This window comes from Xiphophorus maculatus, chromosome 14, assembly GCF_002775205.1.
Source record: "Xiphophorus maculatus strain JP 163 A chromosome 14, X_maculatus-5.0-male, whole genome shotgun sequence".
Classification (NCBI taxonomy): Eukaryota; Metazoa; Chordata; class Actinopteri; order Cyprinodontiformes; family Poeciliidae; genus Xiphophorus; species Xiphophorus maculatus.
This window is the reverse complement of record NC_036456.1, coordinates 20,609,968-20,626,005: the sequence shown is the minus strand read 5'-3', so window position 1 is coordinate 20,626,005 and position 16,038 is coordinate 20,609,968. Positions and strand designations below refer to the sequence as shown.

At 47.8% G+C, this 16,038-nt stretch overlaps 3 protein-coding genes across 4 annotated transcripts in view; all 3 read right to left on the bottom strand.

The window, feature by feature from the left end:
- Positions 1-544: 544 nt before the first annotated feature.
- LOC102227065 (C-type natriuretic peptide 2-like) lies at positions 545-2,011 on the bottom strand. Of its 2 annotated transcripts, none has more exons than XM_023346094.1 (3): positions 1,936-2,011; positions 947-1,069; positions 545-866 (listed from the first exon to the last, which is right to left on the bottom strand). In XM_023346094.1, exons 2-3 carry the CDS (start codon positions 1,037-1,039, stop codon positions 564-566), a joined length of 396 nt encoding a protein of 131 aa, XP_023201862.1. In that variant the 5' UTR covers positions 1,040-1,069; positions 1,936-2,011; the 3' UTR covers positions 545-563. The 2 variants fall into 2 exon arrangements, with proteins under 2 accessions (XP_023201862.1, XP_005816433.1); XM_005816376.2 differs by having other exon boundaries at positions 947-1,039; positions 1,936-2,005.
- A 1,530-nt stretch (positions 2,012-3,541) lies between these two features.
- On the bottom strand, positions 3,542-11,756 carry eno3 (enolase 3). The gene is made up of 14 exons (XM_005816374.3): positions 11,647-11,756; positions 6,654-6,743; positions 6,494-6,589; positions 6,366-6,424; positions 6,191-6,260; positions 5,977-6,110; positions 5,645-5,761; positions 5,458-5,563; positions 5,178-5,375; positions 4,502-4,578; positions 4,297-4,421; positions 4,015-4,123; positions 3,847-3,905; positions 3,542-3,776 (listed from the first exon to the last, which is right to left on the bottom strand). The coding sequence occupies exons 2-14, from the start codon at positions 6,736-6,738 to the stop codon at positions 3,707-3,709; spliced, it is 1,305 nt and encodes a 434-aa protein (XP_005816431.1). The 5' UTR covers positions 6,739-6,743; positions 11,647-11,756; the 3' UTR covers positions 3,542-3,706.
- A 2,271-nt stretch (positions 11,757-14,027) lies between these two features.
- Positions 14,028-16,038, bottom strand: part of LOC102226806 (profilin-1-like) — a 2,615-nt gene continuing 604 nt past the window's right edge. The window contains exons 3-4 of the mRNA XM_023346092.1: positions 14,546-14,738; positions 14,028-14,381 (exon numbers count right to left, since the gene is read on the bottom strand). Of these exons, the coding sequence (XP_023201860.1) occupies positions 14,284-14,381; positions 14,546-14,738 (291 nt within the window). The 3' untranslated portion in view covers positions 14,028-14,283. The remainder of the gene's footprint in view (positions 14,382-14,545; positions 14,739-16,038) is intronic.

Here is a 16,038-nt window from a genome sequence, read left to right as displayed (position 1 = left end):
CATCTGATTTCCTCAGGCTGGAAGGAAGAAACCAAACCTTCCTGTTCTCTGATGAGACCACAGACTGGGACATAATGAGCAGAGGGGAAGCTTGAACATCCTAGCTGTGAGGTATGGTGGTGGCAGCATGATGCTGTGGGGCTGATTTAGTGCAGGAGGGATTGATGTCACAGAACCGAACAGAACCGAACAGAACTGATGGTATCACGAGGAAAGAGGCAGAAAGTGGAAATCAGGTTCAGTTTAATTCTTCGTCAGCGCTAACACACACCTACACGCACCTACAGGTCACACACACCTACACACACACCTACAGGTCACACACTCACACCTACACACACCTACAGGTCACACACTCACACCTACACACACACCTACAGGTCACACACATCTCTGCTGGCTGCAGGCAGCCGGCAGGTCAAAGGTCACTAGCATTAGCATCATCCTGAGCTCAGCCGGCTCTGGTTAGTATCGTCCAGCATGAAATCTCCGCCTGGAGGTCAGAGGTCATGCAGGGTCATCTTCAGTTGCGAGAAGCAGCGGTGTTTCCATGGTAACCGTCCCTAGCAGCCCAGGCCGCTGATGGAGCCGATGCGGTCCAGCTTCATCCCGAAGCATCCTCTTCCTCCCGCCGTGGCCTTGTGGCTCCGCCTCCTCGTCTTCGCCCGCCGCCGCAGGAAGTCCAGGAAGAGCCGGGGCACCACTTCCTGTCTGCCAGCCAATCCGCTCACGTTACCGTGGCGACTCAGGGCCAGCAGCAGAGGCGGGGAGGTTGGTGAGGAGGCGGAGCCCTCTGTGATGTCATCAGGCGGGGGCGTGGCCTCGATGAGGGAGGCGAGGCGAGAGCCGAACAGAGAGAGAAACACCTGGACAAACATGCAGGTAACATCAGTCACATGACCTGACCGACCAATCAGCTGGCAGAGCCACAGTATGAAGGACACACCTGCTGCTCGTTGTTCTGAGGTGAAGGCCTCGTTTCCACGGAAACCAGGAGCAGGAGCAGGAGGCCCACCGGAGCGGAGGAGGCGGCGGCCATCTTTATTTGCAGACAAAAATAAATTACAACCTGAAAAATAAAATCATCAGAAATATTTTTCAATGTTTGTTATCAAAAATACAAACTAGATGAGTTTTTATTATGAATTTAAAATAAACATTTTTAAATTCATAATAAATGTAAAAATGGGTTTTTAAATATGTCACAAATATTCAGAATCAAAGATGTAAAACAGAACTGGTGTTCTGGAGTTTAACATTAATATTAAGAAAAACTTCATCAGTGTTTAAACATGGCTCCAGTTTCACTGAGAGCTTCAACAGGAAGTGATGCTCGTCTACTTCCTGTCAGCCCCCCACCTGTCCCGCTCAGGAAAACGCTTCAGATTAAATTATATTTTCAGAATCAGTTTGAAACTAATTATTTCCTGGAAGAGGATGAGAATCTTTAATGATCCAAAATGATCCTGAATTCATATTTTAATAGACGAGCCACAAAATATTTAGTTTTACTGATGAAAAATATTAAAGGTTTAGTGCAATAGTCCATCCTCATTAACAAAGATTTAACAGGTAAAATTATTTATTATTAAACTAATTATGTATTATCAATAATTATTTGTTCATTTGTAGTAATGACTATTATTTAGAAATTACTAAACTATTGAAGTAAATCAGTTTTCATCCACATTATTACAGGATCAACAGTTAAATTATTATAATTTATTTATTAGTAGTAATAACTATTATTACATAATAAACCCAATTATATCAGTTATTGTTTATTAGAAAGTAAAATTATTTATTATAATTCAATTATTTATTCATTTTTTCTCTATTTTTATCATTAAATCACAAAACTGGATCAGATTTTATTATTGTTACGATTTTCATTTTTAATTTCAGAACTTTGAACCTGAAAGCTGCAGAACTTACTCCAGCAGCGGTCCAGAAGGTTCTGCTGGAGGTCGGGTCCAAACGAAGCAGATCCTGGTCCTGGTTCTGGTTCTGGTCCTGGTCCTGGTTCTGGTCCCGGTTCTGGTCCTGGTTCTGGTTCTGGTTCTGGTCCTGGTCCTGGTTCTGGTCGGTCCTGAGACGAGCCCGGCCGGGTCTGCAGAACAACCTCAGAGTTCTGTTTTTATAAGACTCGGCGCCGTGATGTCACACATTCTTTGGGTCGCCCAGGTCTTCATGGCGTCGCCCCGGCAACACAGTCTCTCACACACACACACACACACACACACACACACACACACACACACACACACACACACACACACACACACACGCCGGGTCAGTGATGGGCGTCCAGTCAGAGACATGGAGAGGAAACGATGTCCAGAGGTTCATGAAGGTCCAGAACCATCTGGGCCGGGTCAGAACCAGAACCAGAACCATGCTGGACTGACTCTGTTCCTCCTGGGGAGGGACGACTTCAGGTGGCGGCAGCATGGTGCTGTGGGACGGAGCTCAAGGCTGGAGGTAATGAGACCAGGATGTCTCTGCTCTGAGGAACCAACCTGACCTCTGACCTCTCCTCTCAGGCGTCCATGATGAAGAATCATCATCTTCCTCGTCTTCTCAGCCAATCAGATCGCCGATCTCTCCATGACACTGATCCTCTCTACCGCTCCGTGACCCCTGACCTTTCCTTAAACTGTTGCCATGGAGACCATATTGTTGTCAGGAAGTGTTTTGTGTGGAAGGGGGCGGAGTCTCAGCCGTCTGTGTTTAATGACCCCCCATCGTCTTTGTCCCGTCAGACGAAGCCCCGCCCCCCATTCAGCCTCTGACGTCATCAGGTCCACATAAAACACACACACACACACACACACTGCCAGAGGACAGCAGGTCATCCATCACTGCAGGACACAACAACAACATCAGAACCAGGCCAGAACCTTTTGCTGGTTCTGATGGTTCCTGGAGAAGAACCGGATCAGAACCTCAGAGGCCCAGATAAACCTGACCAGCACACAGGGTTAGCATGTGTTAGCATGAACCGTCCTGAGGGTCTGGGTCGGGCCTGGAGCAGGTCCAGGGTCCAGTAATGGTTCTGGAGCAGATCAAACTCTTCCTCCTCCTCCTCTTCTTCATCGCCCTGTGGGTCCGTCGCTCCTGGGACTCGATTCAGCTGCTGGTCATCGCCAGGCAACAAGCTGCCTGCAGCACAAACTCCTCAGCCAATCAGCATTGACGTCACACAGCAGTGTGTGTGTGTGTGTGTGTGTGTGTGTGTGACATGAACAGCAGACTCCTGCTGAGTTTGAGATTCCCATCAGGCTGAAATCAGAAGCTGATCTGAACTTTGTGACGTTCCTGTAGCGCCCAGCAGGGGGCAGGCTGAGTCAGACAATTGATTAGGCCTTCACAGCGACAGCACTGCGAAGGCCTATTGTTTTCATACTGTTTAATAATACATATTATTATTATTTAATTTGCTTCCGTTTACCGAGTCGTTAGTATTAAACTTTGCGTTGTCCCTGAACTGCCCAGCAGGGGGCAGGCTGGGTCACCATCAGCAATGAGCCAGACTCAGAAAGACTGATTTTATTTGTTTACTCTGAGTTTTGATAGAAAACACTCTTTATGGAATAACCACTGTGAGGGCGGGACTAAAGGCCCCCCACTGTGAGGGGGTGGGGCTTCAGGGATCCCCAGGTGTCAGTCCGTTGGCACGGCGACGGCTAGGTGGTAAGGCGGAGGCTCAGTTGATCTTTGGGTGGCGGAAGTCCTTCCCAGCGAACTTGGCTTTGTCTCCCAGTTCCTCCTCGATCCTGCAGGAAGCAGACGGTTGGTCACTCTGGAACAAAGGCTTTTATTTTGGAGGAATCAGGAAGTGCTCACCTCATCAGCTGATTGTACTTGGCCAGACGCTCTGACCTGCAGGGGGCGCCAGTCTTAATCTGAGAAACAGAGGGAGCATCATTAGTGAAACAACCAGCAGGAGGCAAGAGAGGACGCAGTTCTGTTGGTTCTGACCCGGCCCGGTCGGCGGCCCAACACCCAACCAACCTGTCCAGTGCAGAGTCCAACCACCAAGTCAGAGATGAAGGTGTCCTCCGTCTCTCCAGAACGATGGCTGACCATCACACCCCAGCCACTGCTCTGAGCCAGCTTACACCTGGAGGACAGAGAGACAGGAGGACAGGGAGGGACAGGAGGACAGAGAGACAGGAGGACAGGGAGGTATAGGAGGAGATAGGGGCGACGGGGATACAGATATAATGTCAGAAAGGCACAAGTGGATAAAGAGACAGACTGGTGTCCAGAGGGACAGGTGTCCAGGTGTCTTACGCCTGGATGGACTCGGTGACGGAGCCGATCTGGTTGACTTTGAGCAGAAGACAGTTGCAGGCCTTCTTCTCCACCGCCTGCTGGATCCTCTTTGGATTGGTCACCGTCAGATCATCTCCTACAATCTGATTGGTGGAGACAGACCAACAGGTGAGTCAGGGCAGCCATGTTGTTCATCAGAAACACCTGTCCACCTCCATCTCACCTGGATGTCCACAGAGGCAGTGAACTTAGCCCATTGTTCCCAGTCATCCTGGTCAAATGGATCCTCAATGGACTGAACTGGAAACCAACAGAGAACTTTAGTGCAAGGAAGGTTCTGCTGCCCCCTCCTGGTAGACTGACGCTACTGCACCATGCTGGTTTCTACATACACACCAAGGTTGGTTCATTTAGAGCAGGGGGCCCAAAGTGGGTCCTGGAGGCCCGGCATCCTGCATGTTCTGGTTCCCTCCCTGCTGGTACCAACAACCTTTCAGCAGGTCAAAGTTCTTCTTAGGCCTCTAATGATCATCATTGGATCCAGGTGAGTTAAACCAGGGAGAGACTAAAACATGCAGGATGCCGGACCTCCAGAACCCACTTTGGACCCCCTGGTTTAGAGAGAACCTCTTTAAGGGACACATTCAGTAATAGGTGTACTCGTTCTGACTGAAGTCCAAAGACCCGGTCAGGTTCTAATTGAGGTCCAAAGACCCGGTCGGGTTCTAGCAGAGACTTTGAACAGTTGAGTCCAACTGTGTTTCTAACAAACTGAATCTCCTTCAGACTTGTAAATGATCAACTCCTCAGGTTGATCCGGCTCGTTGTGACTCCGGTTCAGGATTTGTTTCCTGCGGTCGCTGCCTCCAGGCGGCTCCAGGTGTTCTGACTGTCCTTACCTGGGTAGCCCTTGATGAAGCTGCGGTACAGGTCTCCCAGCTGCTCTCCACTGATGTGTCTGGACGGGTCGTCGGGGGACTTGAAGTCCAGGTCGTACTTTCCGCTGCGGAAGAACTCGGAGGCGGCCACATCCATGCCGATAATGATCTTATCGGGATAGCCGGCCTTTTCGATGGCCGTCTTCAGCAGCTCCAGGGCTGCAGAGACACAGCCAATCAGAGCTCTGCTAGAACCACCGTCAGCACAAAGTACCTTCAGAACCGGACAGCTGGAGCTCACCCTCGTTGTTCTCCAAGATGTTGGGGGCGAAGCCTCCCTCATCTCCTACGTTGGTGGCATCTTTGCCGTATTTGGCTTTGATGACATTCTTCAGGTTGTGGTAGACCTGAACTCGCAGAGAGACAGACATGACTGCTGAATGCGGTGAAGCCCAGGAAGCAGCGCCGCAGGCCAAAGGTCACAGTACCTCAGCTCCAATCCTCATGGCCTCATGGAAGTTTGAAGCTCCTACAGGTAGAATCATAAACTCCTGCATGGCCAGTTTGTTCCCAGCATGACTTCCACCGTTGATCACGTTAAAGGCCTGAGGAGAACATGAGAACCAGATGAGACAACCAGCAGCTGGACAGACGGTTCCTACTGTCCGAGCAAGACTGGTCCAGTCTGGGTGAAGTCTACCTTTATTGGACAAGAGCTTCCTAGCTCAATATCCTAAATGAAGTCAAAGCCCCTCCCACTCATGTTAAACGCCTCCCTCCATCAAACCCCGCCCTCTCTCGGTAAGCCCCTCCCACTCACAGGAACAGGAAGGATGACGTCCTTGTGTCCGGCGAGGTCAGCGATGTGGCGGTAGAGGGGGACTCCTTTCTCCGCCGCTCCGGCCTTACAGACGGCCAGCGACACGCCCAGGATGGCGTTAGCTCCAAACTTAGCTGCAGACAGAGACATGGACACTCAGGACAGACAGATGAGGACAGAGACAGGCAAGATGGACAAGTGGACGGATTCTTACATTTGTTCTCTGTGCCGTCCAACTCCAGCATGAACTTGTCGATCTTCTCCTGCTCGACAACGCTGAACTTCTGGAAAACAGATGGACATGAGGACAGACAGGTAGATGGACATGAGGACAGACTATTGGACTCTACAGAGTCCAAAGCAGATGACCCCTGACCCCTGGCAGATACCTTCTCAATCAGCTGGGGGGCGATCTCTTTGTTGACGTGGTCCACAGCCTTCTGTGTCCCTGTGGACAAACCCAGGTGTTAGCAGGATGCTGGGATGTCCTCACCTGTCCTCACAGGTCTCCTCCTACCTTTGCCCAGGTAGCGGCTCTTGTCTCCATCGCGGAGCTCCAGGGCCTCGTGGACTCCGGTGGACGCACCGCTGGGGACGGCGGCCCTGAAGAGACCTGGATACGGTTGGACATTAGTGACCCTGAGGGACACCTGAGGTGCCTCAGAGCTGCTGCTCACCTTTAGCCGTCCACAGGTCCACCTCCACGGTCGGGTTCCCTCTGGAGTCCAGAATTTCACGGGCGTGGATCTTGGTGATGGACATCCTGACTGAGGGACAAAGGAGACAAGGGGACGCTGATCAGAACTGTAAATCCAGATCAGCTGACTGAGGTGTTCACACCCTGATGCGGTTTAATCCAGCAGAAGCTCAGTCAGCTGGTCCCTGAGGAGAGGTTAACCGGGTCAGAACCAGGCAGATCAGAACCAGAACCATAGTGGGGAGCCTGTCCTCTCCTGAGAGCCTGTCCTCTGTCCGTCCACTGAGGGGACACGTCTGTTCACATCAAACAAAGACAACGCACTGGTTCTGGACTCTCTGGATCCAGTTCTGGACTACCAGAACACAGTGGACCTGGTTCTGGACCATTTGGATCTAACTGGACCTGGTTCTGGAGCATCAGCACACATCAGAATTACATTGGACCCGGTTCTGGACCTAACTAAACCTACCTGGCAGAGGTGGAGACTTGAGCCACATGACTCGGACTCGAGTCGTTACTAATAAGACTTTAAACTTGACTTGGAAAAATGTTCAAAGAGTCGGACTTGACTTGGACTTTTACACCAATAACTTGGGACTTGAACCTGTTTACTTGAAAAGACTCGATATTTTACCCCAAATCTAAAGTTTAAAAAACATATTTATAAAGTTTGCCCCATTAATTTATTACACTCCACTGTATTGTGCTTTTCTGAGCCGCCTTTAAACGCAACATGAGCTCTAAGGTGCTGCGCCGGTGTTACGTCGACAGAGACTCGCTGCTGCTGCTGCGGCGGCTGCTGCGCATGTGTTACAGTCATGGGATCAAACCAAGAAAAGGAAAACAACTGGGAACAGTTTTTCCCCCAGACTTGCAGATTGAGATGATTAATGCTGCTGGATACAGCTAATGTTAGCTACATGATGACTAGCTAATGTTAGCTACATGATGACTAGCTGATGTCGGCTACATGATGACTAGCTGATGTCGGCTACGTGATGACTAGTTGATGTCGGCTACGTGATGACTAGTTGATGTCGGCTACGTGATGACTAGCTGACGTTAGCTACATGATGACTAGCTGACGTTAGCTACATGATGACTAGCTGATGTTAGCTACATGATGACTAGCTGATGTTAGCTACATGATGACTAGCTGATGTCGGCTACATGATGACTAGCTGATGTCGGCTACATGATGACTAGCTAATGTTAGCTACATGATGACTAGCTAATGTTAGCTACATGATGACTAGCTGATGTTAGCTACAAGATGACTAGCTGACGTTAGCTACATGATGACTAGCTGACGTTAGCTACATGATGACTAGCTGACGTTAGCTACATAGTGACTAACTGACGTTAGCTACATGATGACTAGGTGACATTAGCTACATAGTGACCAACTGACGTTAGCTACAAGATTACTAGCTAATGTTAGCTACATGATGACTGGCTGATGTCGGCTACATGATGACTAGCTGATGTCGGCTACATGATGACTAGCTAATGTTAGCTACATGATGACTAGCTGGTGCTAATATATCACGTTAAGCTTGTTGACACAAATAAGCTTCTAGTATTTTTTATCTATGTTCAAAAGTGGACAGTGTTGGTTATATTTACTTGAGTAACTTTTTGGGAAAACGTACATTTAACAGTAGATTTGCTGCACTGCACTGTTTTTCTTTTACTTGAGTAATATTATTATTTCTCTTCTTGAGTAGATTGATTTTGCATTTAAAGAAATTGACCTCAGTGATGGGAACCCTAGATTTCTGTAACGTGAGCTAATGTTCATGCAACTGTGAATTAATTACTCAACATTTATACATGTCACTGATTATATCCTTGTTTATATTGTATTACTAAACATGGTTATCCAACTTGAAATGTCACATAAGGATTTGTTTATGTATCTATATTAAAGTAAAATCTCATTTCGTCTGCCCTCCCTGCTACTGGAGCCGGGGGTCCGGATCAGAACGCTGGTTCTGTTCCTGAACCATCATAAAGCTGAACCGGGTCCATCAGAGGATGGAGGCCATTTATGTCAGGAAATTATCCATCCATCCATTTCCTGTACACCTTGTCCCTGGTGGAGTCGGGAGGTGCTGCTGCCTCTCCAGCAAGAGGCGGGGTCACCTGGAGGCGGGGTCACCTGGAGGCGGGGTCACCTGGAGGCGGGGTCACCTGGAGGCGGGGTCACCTGGACAGGTCCCCAGTCTGTCGCAGGTTGGGAAATTATACTGATAATAAATAGTTTACTGCAGTCAGGGATGATGGGACGGTTCACCTGAAGCAGGACAGACCTGGACCGGTTCTGTCCAGGCCAAATACTGACCAGTTACAGAAGTAGTCATGTCACCATGTGACAATTCATTTTCTCATAAGTCTAACAGTGGTGAAAATATTTAGAAACATTATTATGATCACCAGGTGAAGGACTTTTAACCAAAAGAATAACATGGCAGGTTTAGCAATATAATAAATATCACTTTAACATTTGCAGTTTAAGTTTAAATGATATAATATTGGCAGCTTCCTTCCATCAGAGATTAAAAATCATTTTAGGAAATCAGTTCTGAAATGAAGTTCTATTAACAAAAGAAATTATAATCAATATAATATTTTTGACTTGTTACTCTAGTCGTTGTTTTTTGTGTATCTAAATTTTATATATATTTATTGAATGTAAAAATGTTTTTTGTTGTTTTAGTTTTTATTAATTCTAATAATACTGCTTTTGTGGTATTCTGATATAGTAACGTAATTATATTAGTTGTGTTACCACCCCACGCCACTAGAGACAGTAGCAGGACTGAAATGATGCGACTAAGGAGCAGATTTAGAAGAATCTGTTAAAAACTGTGAGCTGAACTGAAGTAAATAAAAGTTGTCTTATATAATATAGCACAAATCTGTGCTATATTTTCACCTTTGTGCTATAAAGGTGAAAATATAGCACAGATTTCAAAAGAAAATAAAAACGGGAGGCTGCGGATAATATAGAAAATAGCGCCCCCTTCACTTCCGGAGTGCAATGGTCCCATTTCCAAATAAGGTCTGAGGGAGGGAGGGGGACTCTGTGGGGGGCAATGCCCCCTAATGCCCCTAATGCCCCTGCATCAGAGATGGAAACAGATTCATCAATATAAATGTTGTATTTGAAATTAAAATGTTGTAATAAAATAATTGTGTTGATATAAATTGTGTTTTTATTGATATTACAAACATTAAGTTGTCTGGGACAGAAATGACATCATAACCATCTGGTTAAGATGCCTCAATGAATGATGGGCCAGCAGAGGCCCGGTTCTGATTTGCCAGAGGTGAAACGGTTTATGGACCACATCTGGCAAACCAGTACCGGGCCAGCTGTGGGCCAGTTGGTGTGTCCTCAACTGGGCCACATCTGGCCTGGTTCTGGCCGCACATTATGGGCCACATCTGGCAAACCAGTACCGGGCCATGGGGCCCAGATGGAAGAACCAGCTGTGGGTCACATCCATCCCAGACAATCTACACAGACTTGAACCTCGTTTTGACCTGAACTCAGCTGGACCGGGTCAGTTACTGACTGGTTCTGTCAGACACGCCCGCTACAGTTAGGTGTGTGTGTGTGTGTGTGTGTGTGTGTGTGTGTGTGTCGGACCTGCAGCAGGGATTCTGCTCAGCGCCATGTTTCCGCTCTGTGCCCCGGAAGCCCCGCCCATCCCGCTAAGCAGCCAATCAGAGCCCGGCTGACATTTACGGACAGAACCAAAGAGAGGGAGGAACCATTGAGACAGAGGAGGGGCGGTGTGTGTGTGTGTGTGTGTGTGTTTATAGGATGAGCAGGGAGTGTTTAGATATTTTTAATCTGCAGCAGGAGGAGCTGCTGACCTTTAACTAGACCATTCTCGAGGTGAGAAGCCCAACAGAACCAGAACCAGGCTGTAACTTCTGACATTTGAAGGCATCTGAGAGGACACACACACACACACACACACACACACACCCACACAGCTGACTGAATGAACCTATGTGTGTGTGTGTGTACTTTGTAAAGGCCATCAGTGGTTTCAAGTGCTCTTCAGGAGCTCAGCTGTTGTTCTGCAGCAGTGTGACAGAAATACCACACACACACACTCTCATCCACACACACACTCTCATCCTCACACACACTCTCATCCTCACACACACTCTCATCCTCACACACACTCTCATCCACACACACACTCTCATCCTCACACACACTCTCATCCTCACACACACTCTCATCCTCACACACACTCTCATCCTCACACACACTCTCTCCCTGCTCTTTCAGAGCTACTCCTTGTTAGTGAGCTGCAGTTTTTCCTACCAACTAACTTTCTGACCCAGCATCTGCAGCAGCTGACCTTTGAACTCTCACCTCCAGAGTTCTGATCTCCTTTGTCCAATCAGAAACCTGAGCATCACTGCTGTCTGATCGGTCTGAATGGACCGGAACCGGAAACAGACACTCCATCTTGCAGAGGAGTTTAAAGTTCACTCAGAACGAACCGGGATAAATGGACCTGTGAACTTTTGTTGGACCTGACCCAGAACAAGCTTTCTGACCCGTCAGGGAGCCGGTTCTGTTTGCTCCAGGCCCGTCCTGAGCGGTTCGGATCGGTCGCTGTGTGTTCAGTGTGTTTGGATCGGTTCGGACCGGTTCGGCGTGGCTCGGTGGGAGGGTCCGGACGTTGCGCCCCCTGCTGTTTGTCTCTGCAGCTCTGTGACCTTCAGCCCGTTCAGAGTCACAATCCGCTCGGTACCGGGTCCAAATGAACCAGAACCAGAACCCACCGACACCACACGTCTCCAAACTGCAGGTTCACGCCCTTCAAAATAAAAGCCTGCAGGAGGCGGTCGATCTAAGGCAGAACTAGGAAGCGGCGGCCGGGCCGGGCTGCAACGGGACCGGTGGACCGGGACCGGAACCGGGTTCTGGTTGGACTCACCTGACAGCTGAACTTCTGAGAAGAGAGGAGTGCGGGTCCGGTCCGGTTCCGTCTGACTGACTGACGTAGAAAGTGTCTGTCTCTGTCCGTCAGAGGCTTTATAGGCGGAGGGAGGAAGAGGAGGAGGAAGAGCAGCAGGGACCGTCTGGATGTGACCGCAGCACCAGAACCTGAACAGAACCGGTCCAAAACTGTCTGTTTATTTCCTCAGTTTTCCAGTTAAACTCTGAACGTCTTCAGGTTTACGGTTAATTTCCTAAAATAAACTTTTTAAAAGCTGAGCTGAACTTTAGGTTCATAATAAAAACTGATACGAACTGAAACCAGAATCAGCCGGTCGTTGGTGATTCCGGACTGCAGCCTTTTGCTCAAGGACACAACGGCAGAGGGTTGAACCAGCAACCACCGACTGCAGGATGAAATCCTCCTGGTTCCTGGATCAGTTAGTGGAAGGAAGAAAGATCAGAAGATCCCAGCAGGCTGCGGTTTGGTTCTGGAAGGTTCTGCAGTGACCCGGCTTCCCGCTGAAGCTGAGCTTTGAGGACGGTCCCTAATGAGAGAGAAGGTCAAAGTTCACCTGCAGCAGAAACATGAACCTGGCTGAGGATTCACTGCAAATGGCAGAAACTCTGAGACCTTTCAGCCTTTAGCTTCACCTCCAGACGATTTCACTGCCCGTAAAAATACCTGAAACAAACGACCGGAGCTCTGCTGCTCCGCTGACCAACGTCTCACTCATTTTATTAATCTTTCAGTCGGAGAGACGCTGCTGCATTTTCACCTGCACAGGTTGATCTAATCAATAAGATTATTAACTAGTGAAAACCCAGTAAAATGATTCGGTATGTCTGGTAATTCATCATTCAGATCTCACTAAAACCAACAAATTTATAAAACTTTTCATCAGTAATGAAGTAAATCTGATGAACAGACAGATTTTTACCAAATATGCAAACATTTCATAACCAGCAGGTGTTAGAATCTCATTTCACAAACTATTCCTATAACTTTTCACAACAGGTTTAGGGAAGCTGCACCCGCCTGTAGAGGGCGCCACAGAGCTGCTCTCTGATTTCAAACTTACTGAAAGGCTGAAGAATAAACTGAAAAGTTCACATAAAACATCAGATTTTTAATGTTTTTAATCACATTTAAAAGGAATATGGCAGCGATATTACTAGACAGCATGAAGTTTAGAGAAGTTTTATATTTTGATTCAAGAATTACACAAAATGTAAAAAAATGTTTAAAAAGGAATTTAAATAAATATACTGAGCAGTCAGAGATCCACCTAACATTTTAGACTTTCTCAGCTTTTTGACATGATATTTAAAGGCTAACATTGAATTCAAAATCACATCTAAATAGTTAAATTCATCAACATTTGTACTTTCTTCTCAATTACATGAATATCTGGAAAATGTATCACTTTCTTTCCATTTGTAAAGAACATTGCAGCTCTTTCCTTATTTAATGTGAAGTTTTACAGCCAATCCATGAAGTTCTTCAGTTCCTGTTAACCTCAAGAAAAGTTTCTGCAGCTTTTTCCCACGAGGGACAGAACAGTGTCATCTGTGCACATAACCACTAATACAGATGGGAGATCATTGATATGCAAAGTAAAAAGCCTTAAGATCGATCCATGTGGTACTCTTATGACATATTTAAACCAATCCAGTTTCACTAGGCAGTTTGCAGATCACTAATTTACAACAGAAAATGAAATGTATTGTCTTTGATTGGTTTGTTCCTCTTGCTAAGGCTGCACCTAGAGATTCCTAGGGATGTTTCAAAATACATGATGTAGCCCATATAGATATTTTTGCTTTATATTATTCAGTTTCCCAATAATGGTTTTTATAACTTCATTAATAAGAGTAAAATTAGAGGCTGGAACAGGAAAAGTAAGATGTTTACAACAACAGGCCCAACCTATTGATATTCTTAGCAAGTACTGCAATCATTTTAAATAATCCATCTAACTTAAGTTTTATATCATAGCAGATATATATTTTCTTTTCCAAGTAGTTAAATATTTCTCCATAACATTTTACTTTTCCCTTTTGTTTCTTTCATTGCGTCAAGGGAAAAAAAAGATGCTTTTGCTGTTTGAAGTTACATTGTAAGTTTGTTTTTTAGATTTCTATGAATTTTATGTACTAAAGTACTTTATGTAGTTCTGCTGCAGGACTGTATGGTTTAGGATACCAGAGGTTCTAGAGGTTCTATTGGACTGTTCTGGACTCATCACAACACGGCCGGTCTATAAGGGACTCTGGACCCGTCTGGAGACCCAGGAGAACCTGGTCCCCATCGATGCATGTTAATGCGCGTGTGTGTGTGTGTGTGTGTGTGTGTGTGTGTGAAAGAAGCAGACCAGGTAAAATAAACAGGACTCTTTATTGGGTTCAGGTGAAACATGTAACACTGGCTCCCTGCTGAAGAACAGGCGTGACCCGCCGGGTCATGTGACCCGCCGCCTCACACACACAGTCACTGATTGGTCGTTGCATGGAGGAGACACTTCGATCCCCGACGACGAAGCCGTGAGACGGAGATGACTGAAGATCAAAGAGGAGGAGCTGGGAGGGGTCAGAGGTCAGGGAGGGAGGAGGGAAGGTGGCAGCCATGTTGGGTTTACATGCCGGCTTTCCTGAGGTGTTCGACGACGCTGAATACCTTGTTGGAGATCTGGCCGCCGCTGGCGTCTTTAGTGCCCTTTGCTATGACTACAGCTGGAGACAGAGGACAGAGGGGACAGAGGAGGACACGGAGGACAGGTGGACACGGAGGACAGAGAGGGACACGGAGGACAGAGAGGACACGGAGGACAGGCGGTGTGAGACATTTTGACTCAACTCAGGAACCTGAAAGTGACGTCTAAAAGGTGAAAGCTCACCTGTCTTGGTTTTGCCCACACAGACTCCAAACGCGTTGCCGTCAGCGTCGGCCGCGGTCTTCAGGTCCAGAGCGAAGACTGGGTCCATGTCCATCTGGTCCCGGATCAGGCGGCACCGCGTCCCGCCGATGTAGACGCCGTTCTGAGCGAAGCTGGACCGGTCCTTGCTGCCCAGCTTCTTGATCTCATCGACCTGAAAGGAGACAAACAGTCAGAGCTCCGGATTCCCAGCTTCCTCGAACTGCACAGCGTCACCCAGGACTGGGCTGAGGACACGCAGGGGGCGGACTGGGTCAGGTCAGCAGGTGAGGAAACAGAGGACAGGTGAGCAGAACCAGATTAATCAGAGACAAAGCTTTGCAGCAGAACCAGAGAAAAAGCGCTGAGGGGAAGCAGAGCTGCAAGACGAAAGAATGTGAAGACGAGTCGGGACACGGCGCAGCGACCGCTTCCTGGAGCAGCAGCCAATCAGAAAACAGGCCTGCAGGGAGCTGATTCCACTCACAGTCACTCACAAACACACCCAACACACACAGACAGAAAACAGGCCTGCAGGGATCTGATTCCACACTGAGCTGCTTCAACATGTTTTACTGTCAAACTTTAATCTTCTGGTTCATTTTTCTTCATCTTAAACAGATTGAAAATGACAGGAAGCCTCATCTTGGAGCTCCGTGTGTGTGTGTGTGTGTGTGTGCGTGCTTGTTGTTGGTGCATAGAGGGGACACAGGTAACTACTTTTACCAACAAACTGAGGACATTTTCCTGGTTCTCAAGTTTTTGCAGCTCGACTAGTCAGGTTAGATATGAGGTTCTGGTTCTGGTTCTGGTTGGGAATAAACTAGTGATTGTCAGGGAGATTGTCTGATTTAGGCATAAATTCAGTTATTATAATGAATGAAAGTCAATACGAAGTCCTCAATTTGGATAGAAGTACAAGGGTGTGTGTGTCGGTGTGTGGGTCTGTGTGTGTGTCTGTGTGTGTGTGTGTGGGTCTGTGTGTGTGTCTGTGTGTGTGTGTGTGCGTGCGCGCGCGTGTGTGTGTGAAGAAAGAAGAAGTGATCGTCTCAGCTTCCTGTATTCGCTGCTTTTCGGCGCCGTGCCCTTATAAGGCAGCTGAACCCAGTCTGAGCATCTGGGCCCTGCAGAACCCGGAACCTGCCGGAACCGGGCCTGACGCTGGGTGAGCTGCTCGGGAACCAGAACCCAGATTCTGTTTGGACCTGGGAGGTTCTGTAGGCTCAGAACCACCAGTTGGGCCAGCCTGGTTCTGGCTGTGACCCGGTTGCTGCAGCAGGAACTGCATGAAGCAACCGAACAGGAAGTGAGGAGCAGATGCCTCCAAACCATCGCTGACTGAACCCAGCGGAGCAGCAGCCAATCAGGCGCTGGGATCCTGCAGAGCGGGAAGCGGCGACGCCCACGGCTCAAGATGATGCAGAGATGCAAACTTCCTTCCTCCCTGAGCCAGAAGACGGCGGACAGGAGCCAAT

What these genes read in the sequence shown, in the direction of transcription:
- LOC102227065 (XM_023346094.1), bottom strand. Translation starts at nt 1,039, where the DNA reads ATGGCCGCCGCCTCCTCCGCTCCGGTGGGCCTCCTGCTCCTGCTCCTG. An exon ending in CTCAGAACAACGAGCAGCAG is followed by an intron (nt 867 to 946) that starts GTGTGTCCTTCA and finishes ATGTTTGTCCAG; the next exon opens with GTGTTTCTCTCTCTGTTCGG.
- eno3 (XM_005816374.3), bottom strand. Translation starts at nt 6,738, where the DNA reads ATGTCCATCACCAAGATCCACGCCCGTGAAATTCTGGACTCCAGAGGG. An exon ending in GGACCTGTGGACGGCTAAAG is followed by an intron (nt 6,590 to 6,653) that starts GTGAGCAGCAGC and finishes AACCGTATCCAG; the next exon opens with GTCTCTTCAGGGCCGCCGTC. An exon ending in GTCACCGAGTCCATCCAGGC is followed by an intron (nt 4,124 to 4,296) that starts GTAAGACACCTG and finishes TCTGTCCTCCAG; the next exon opens with GTGTAAGCTGGCTCAGAGCA.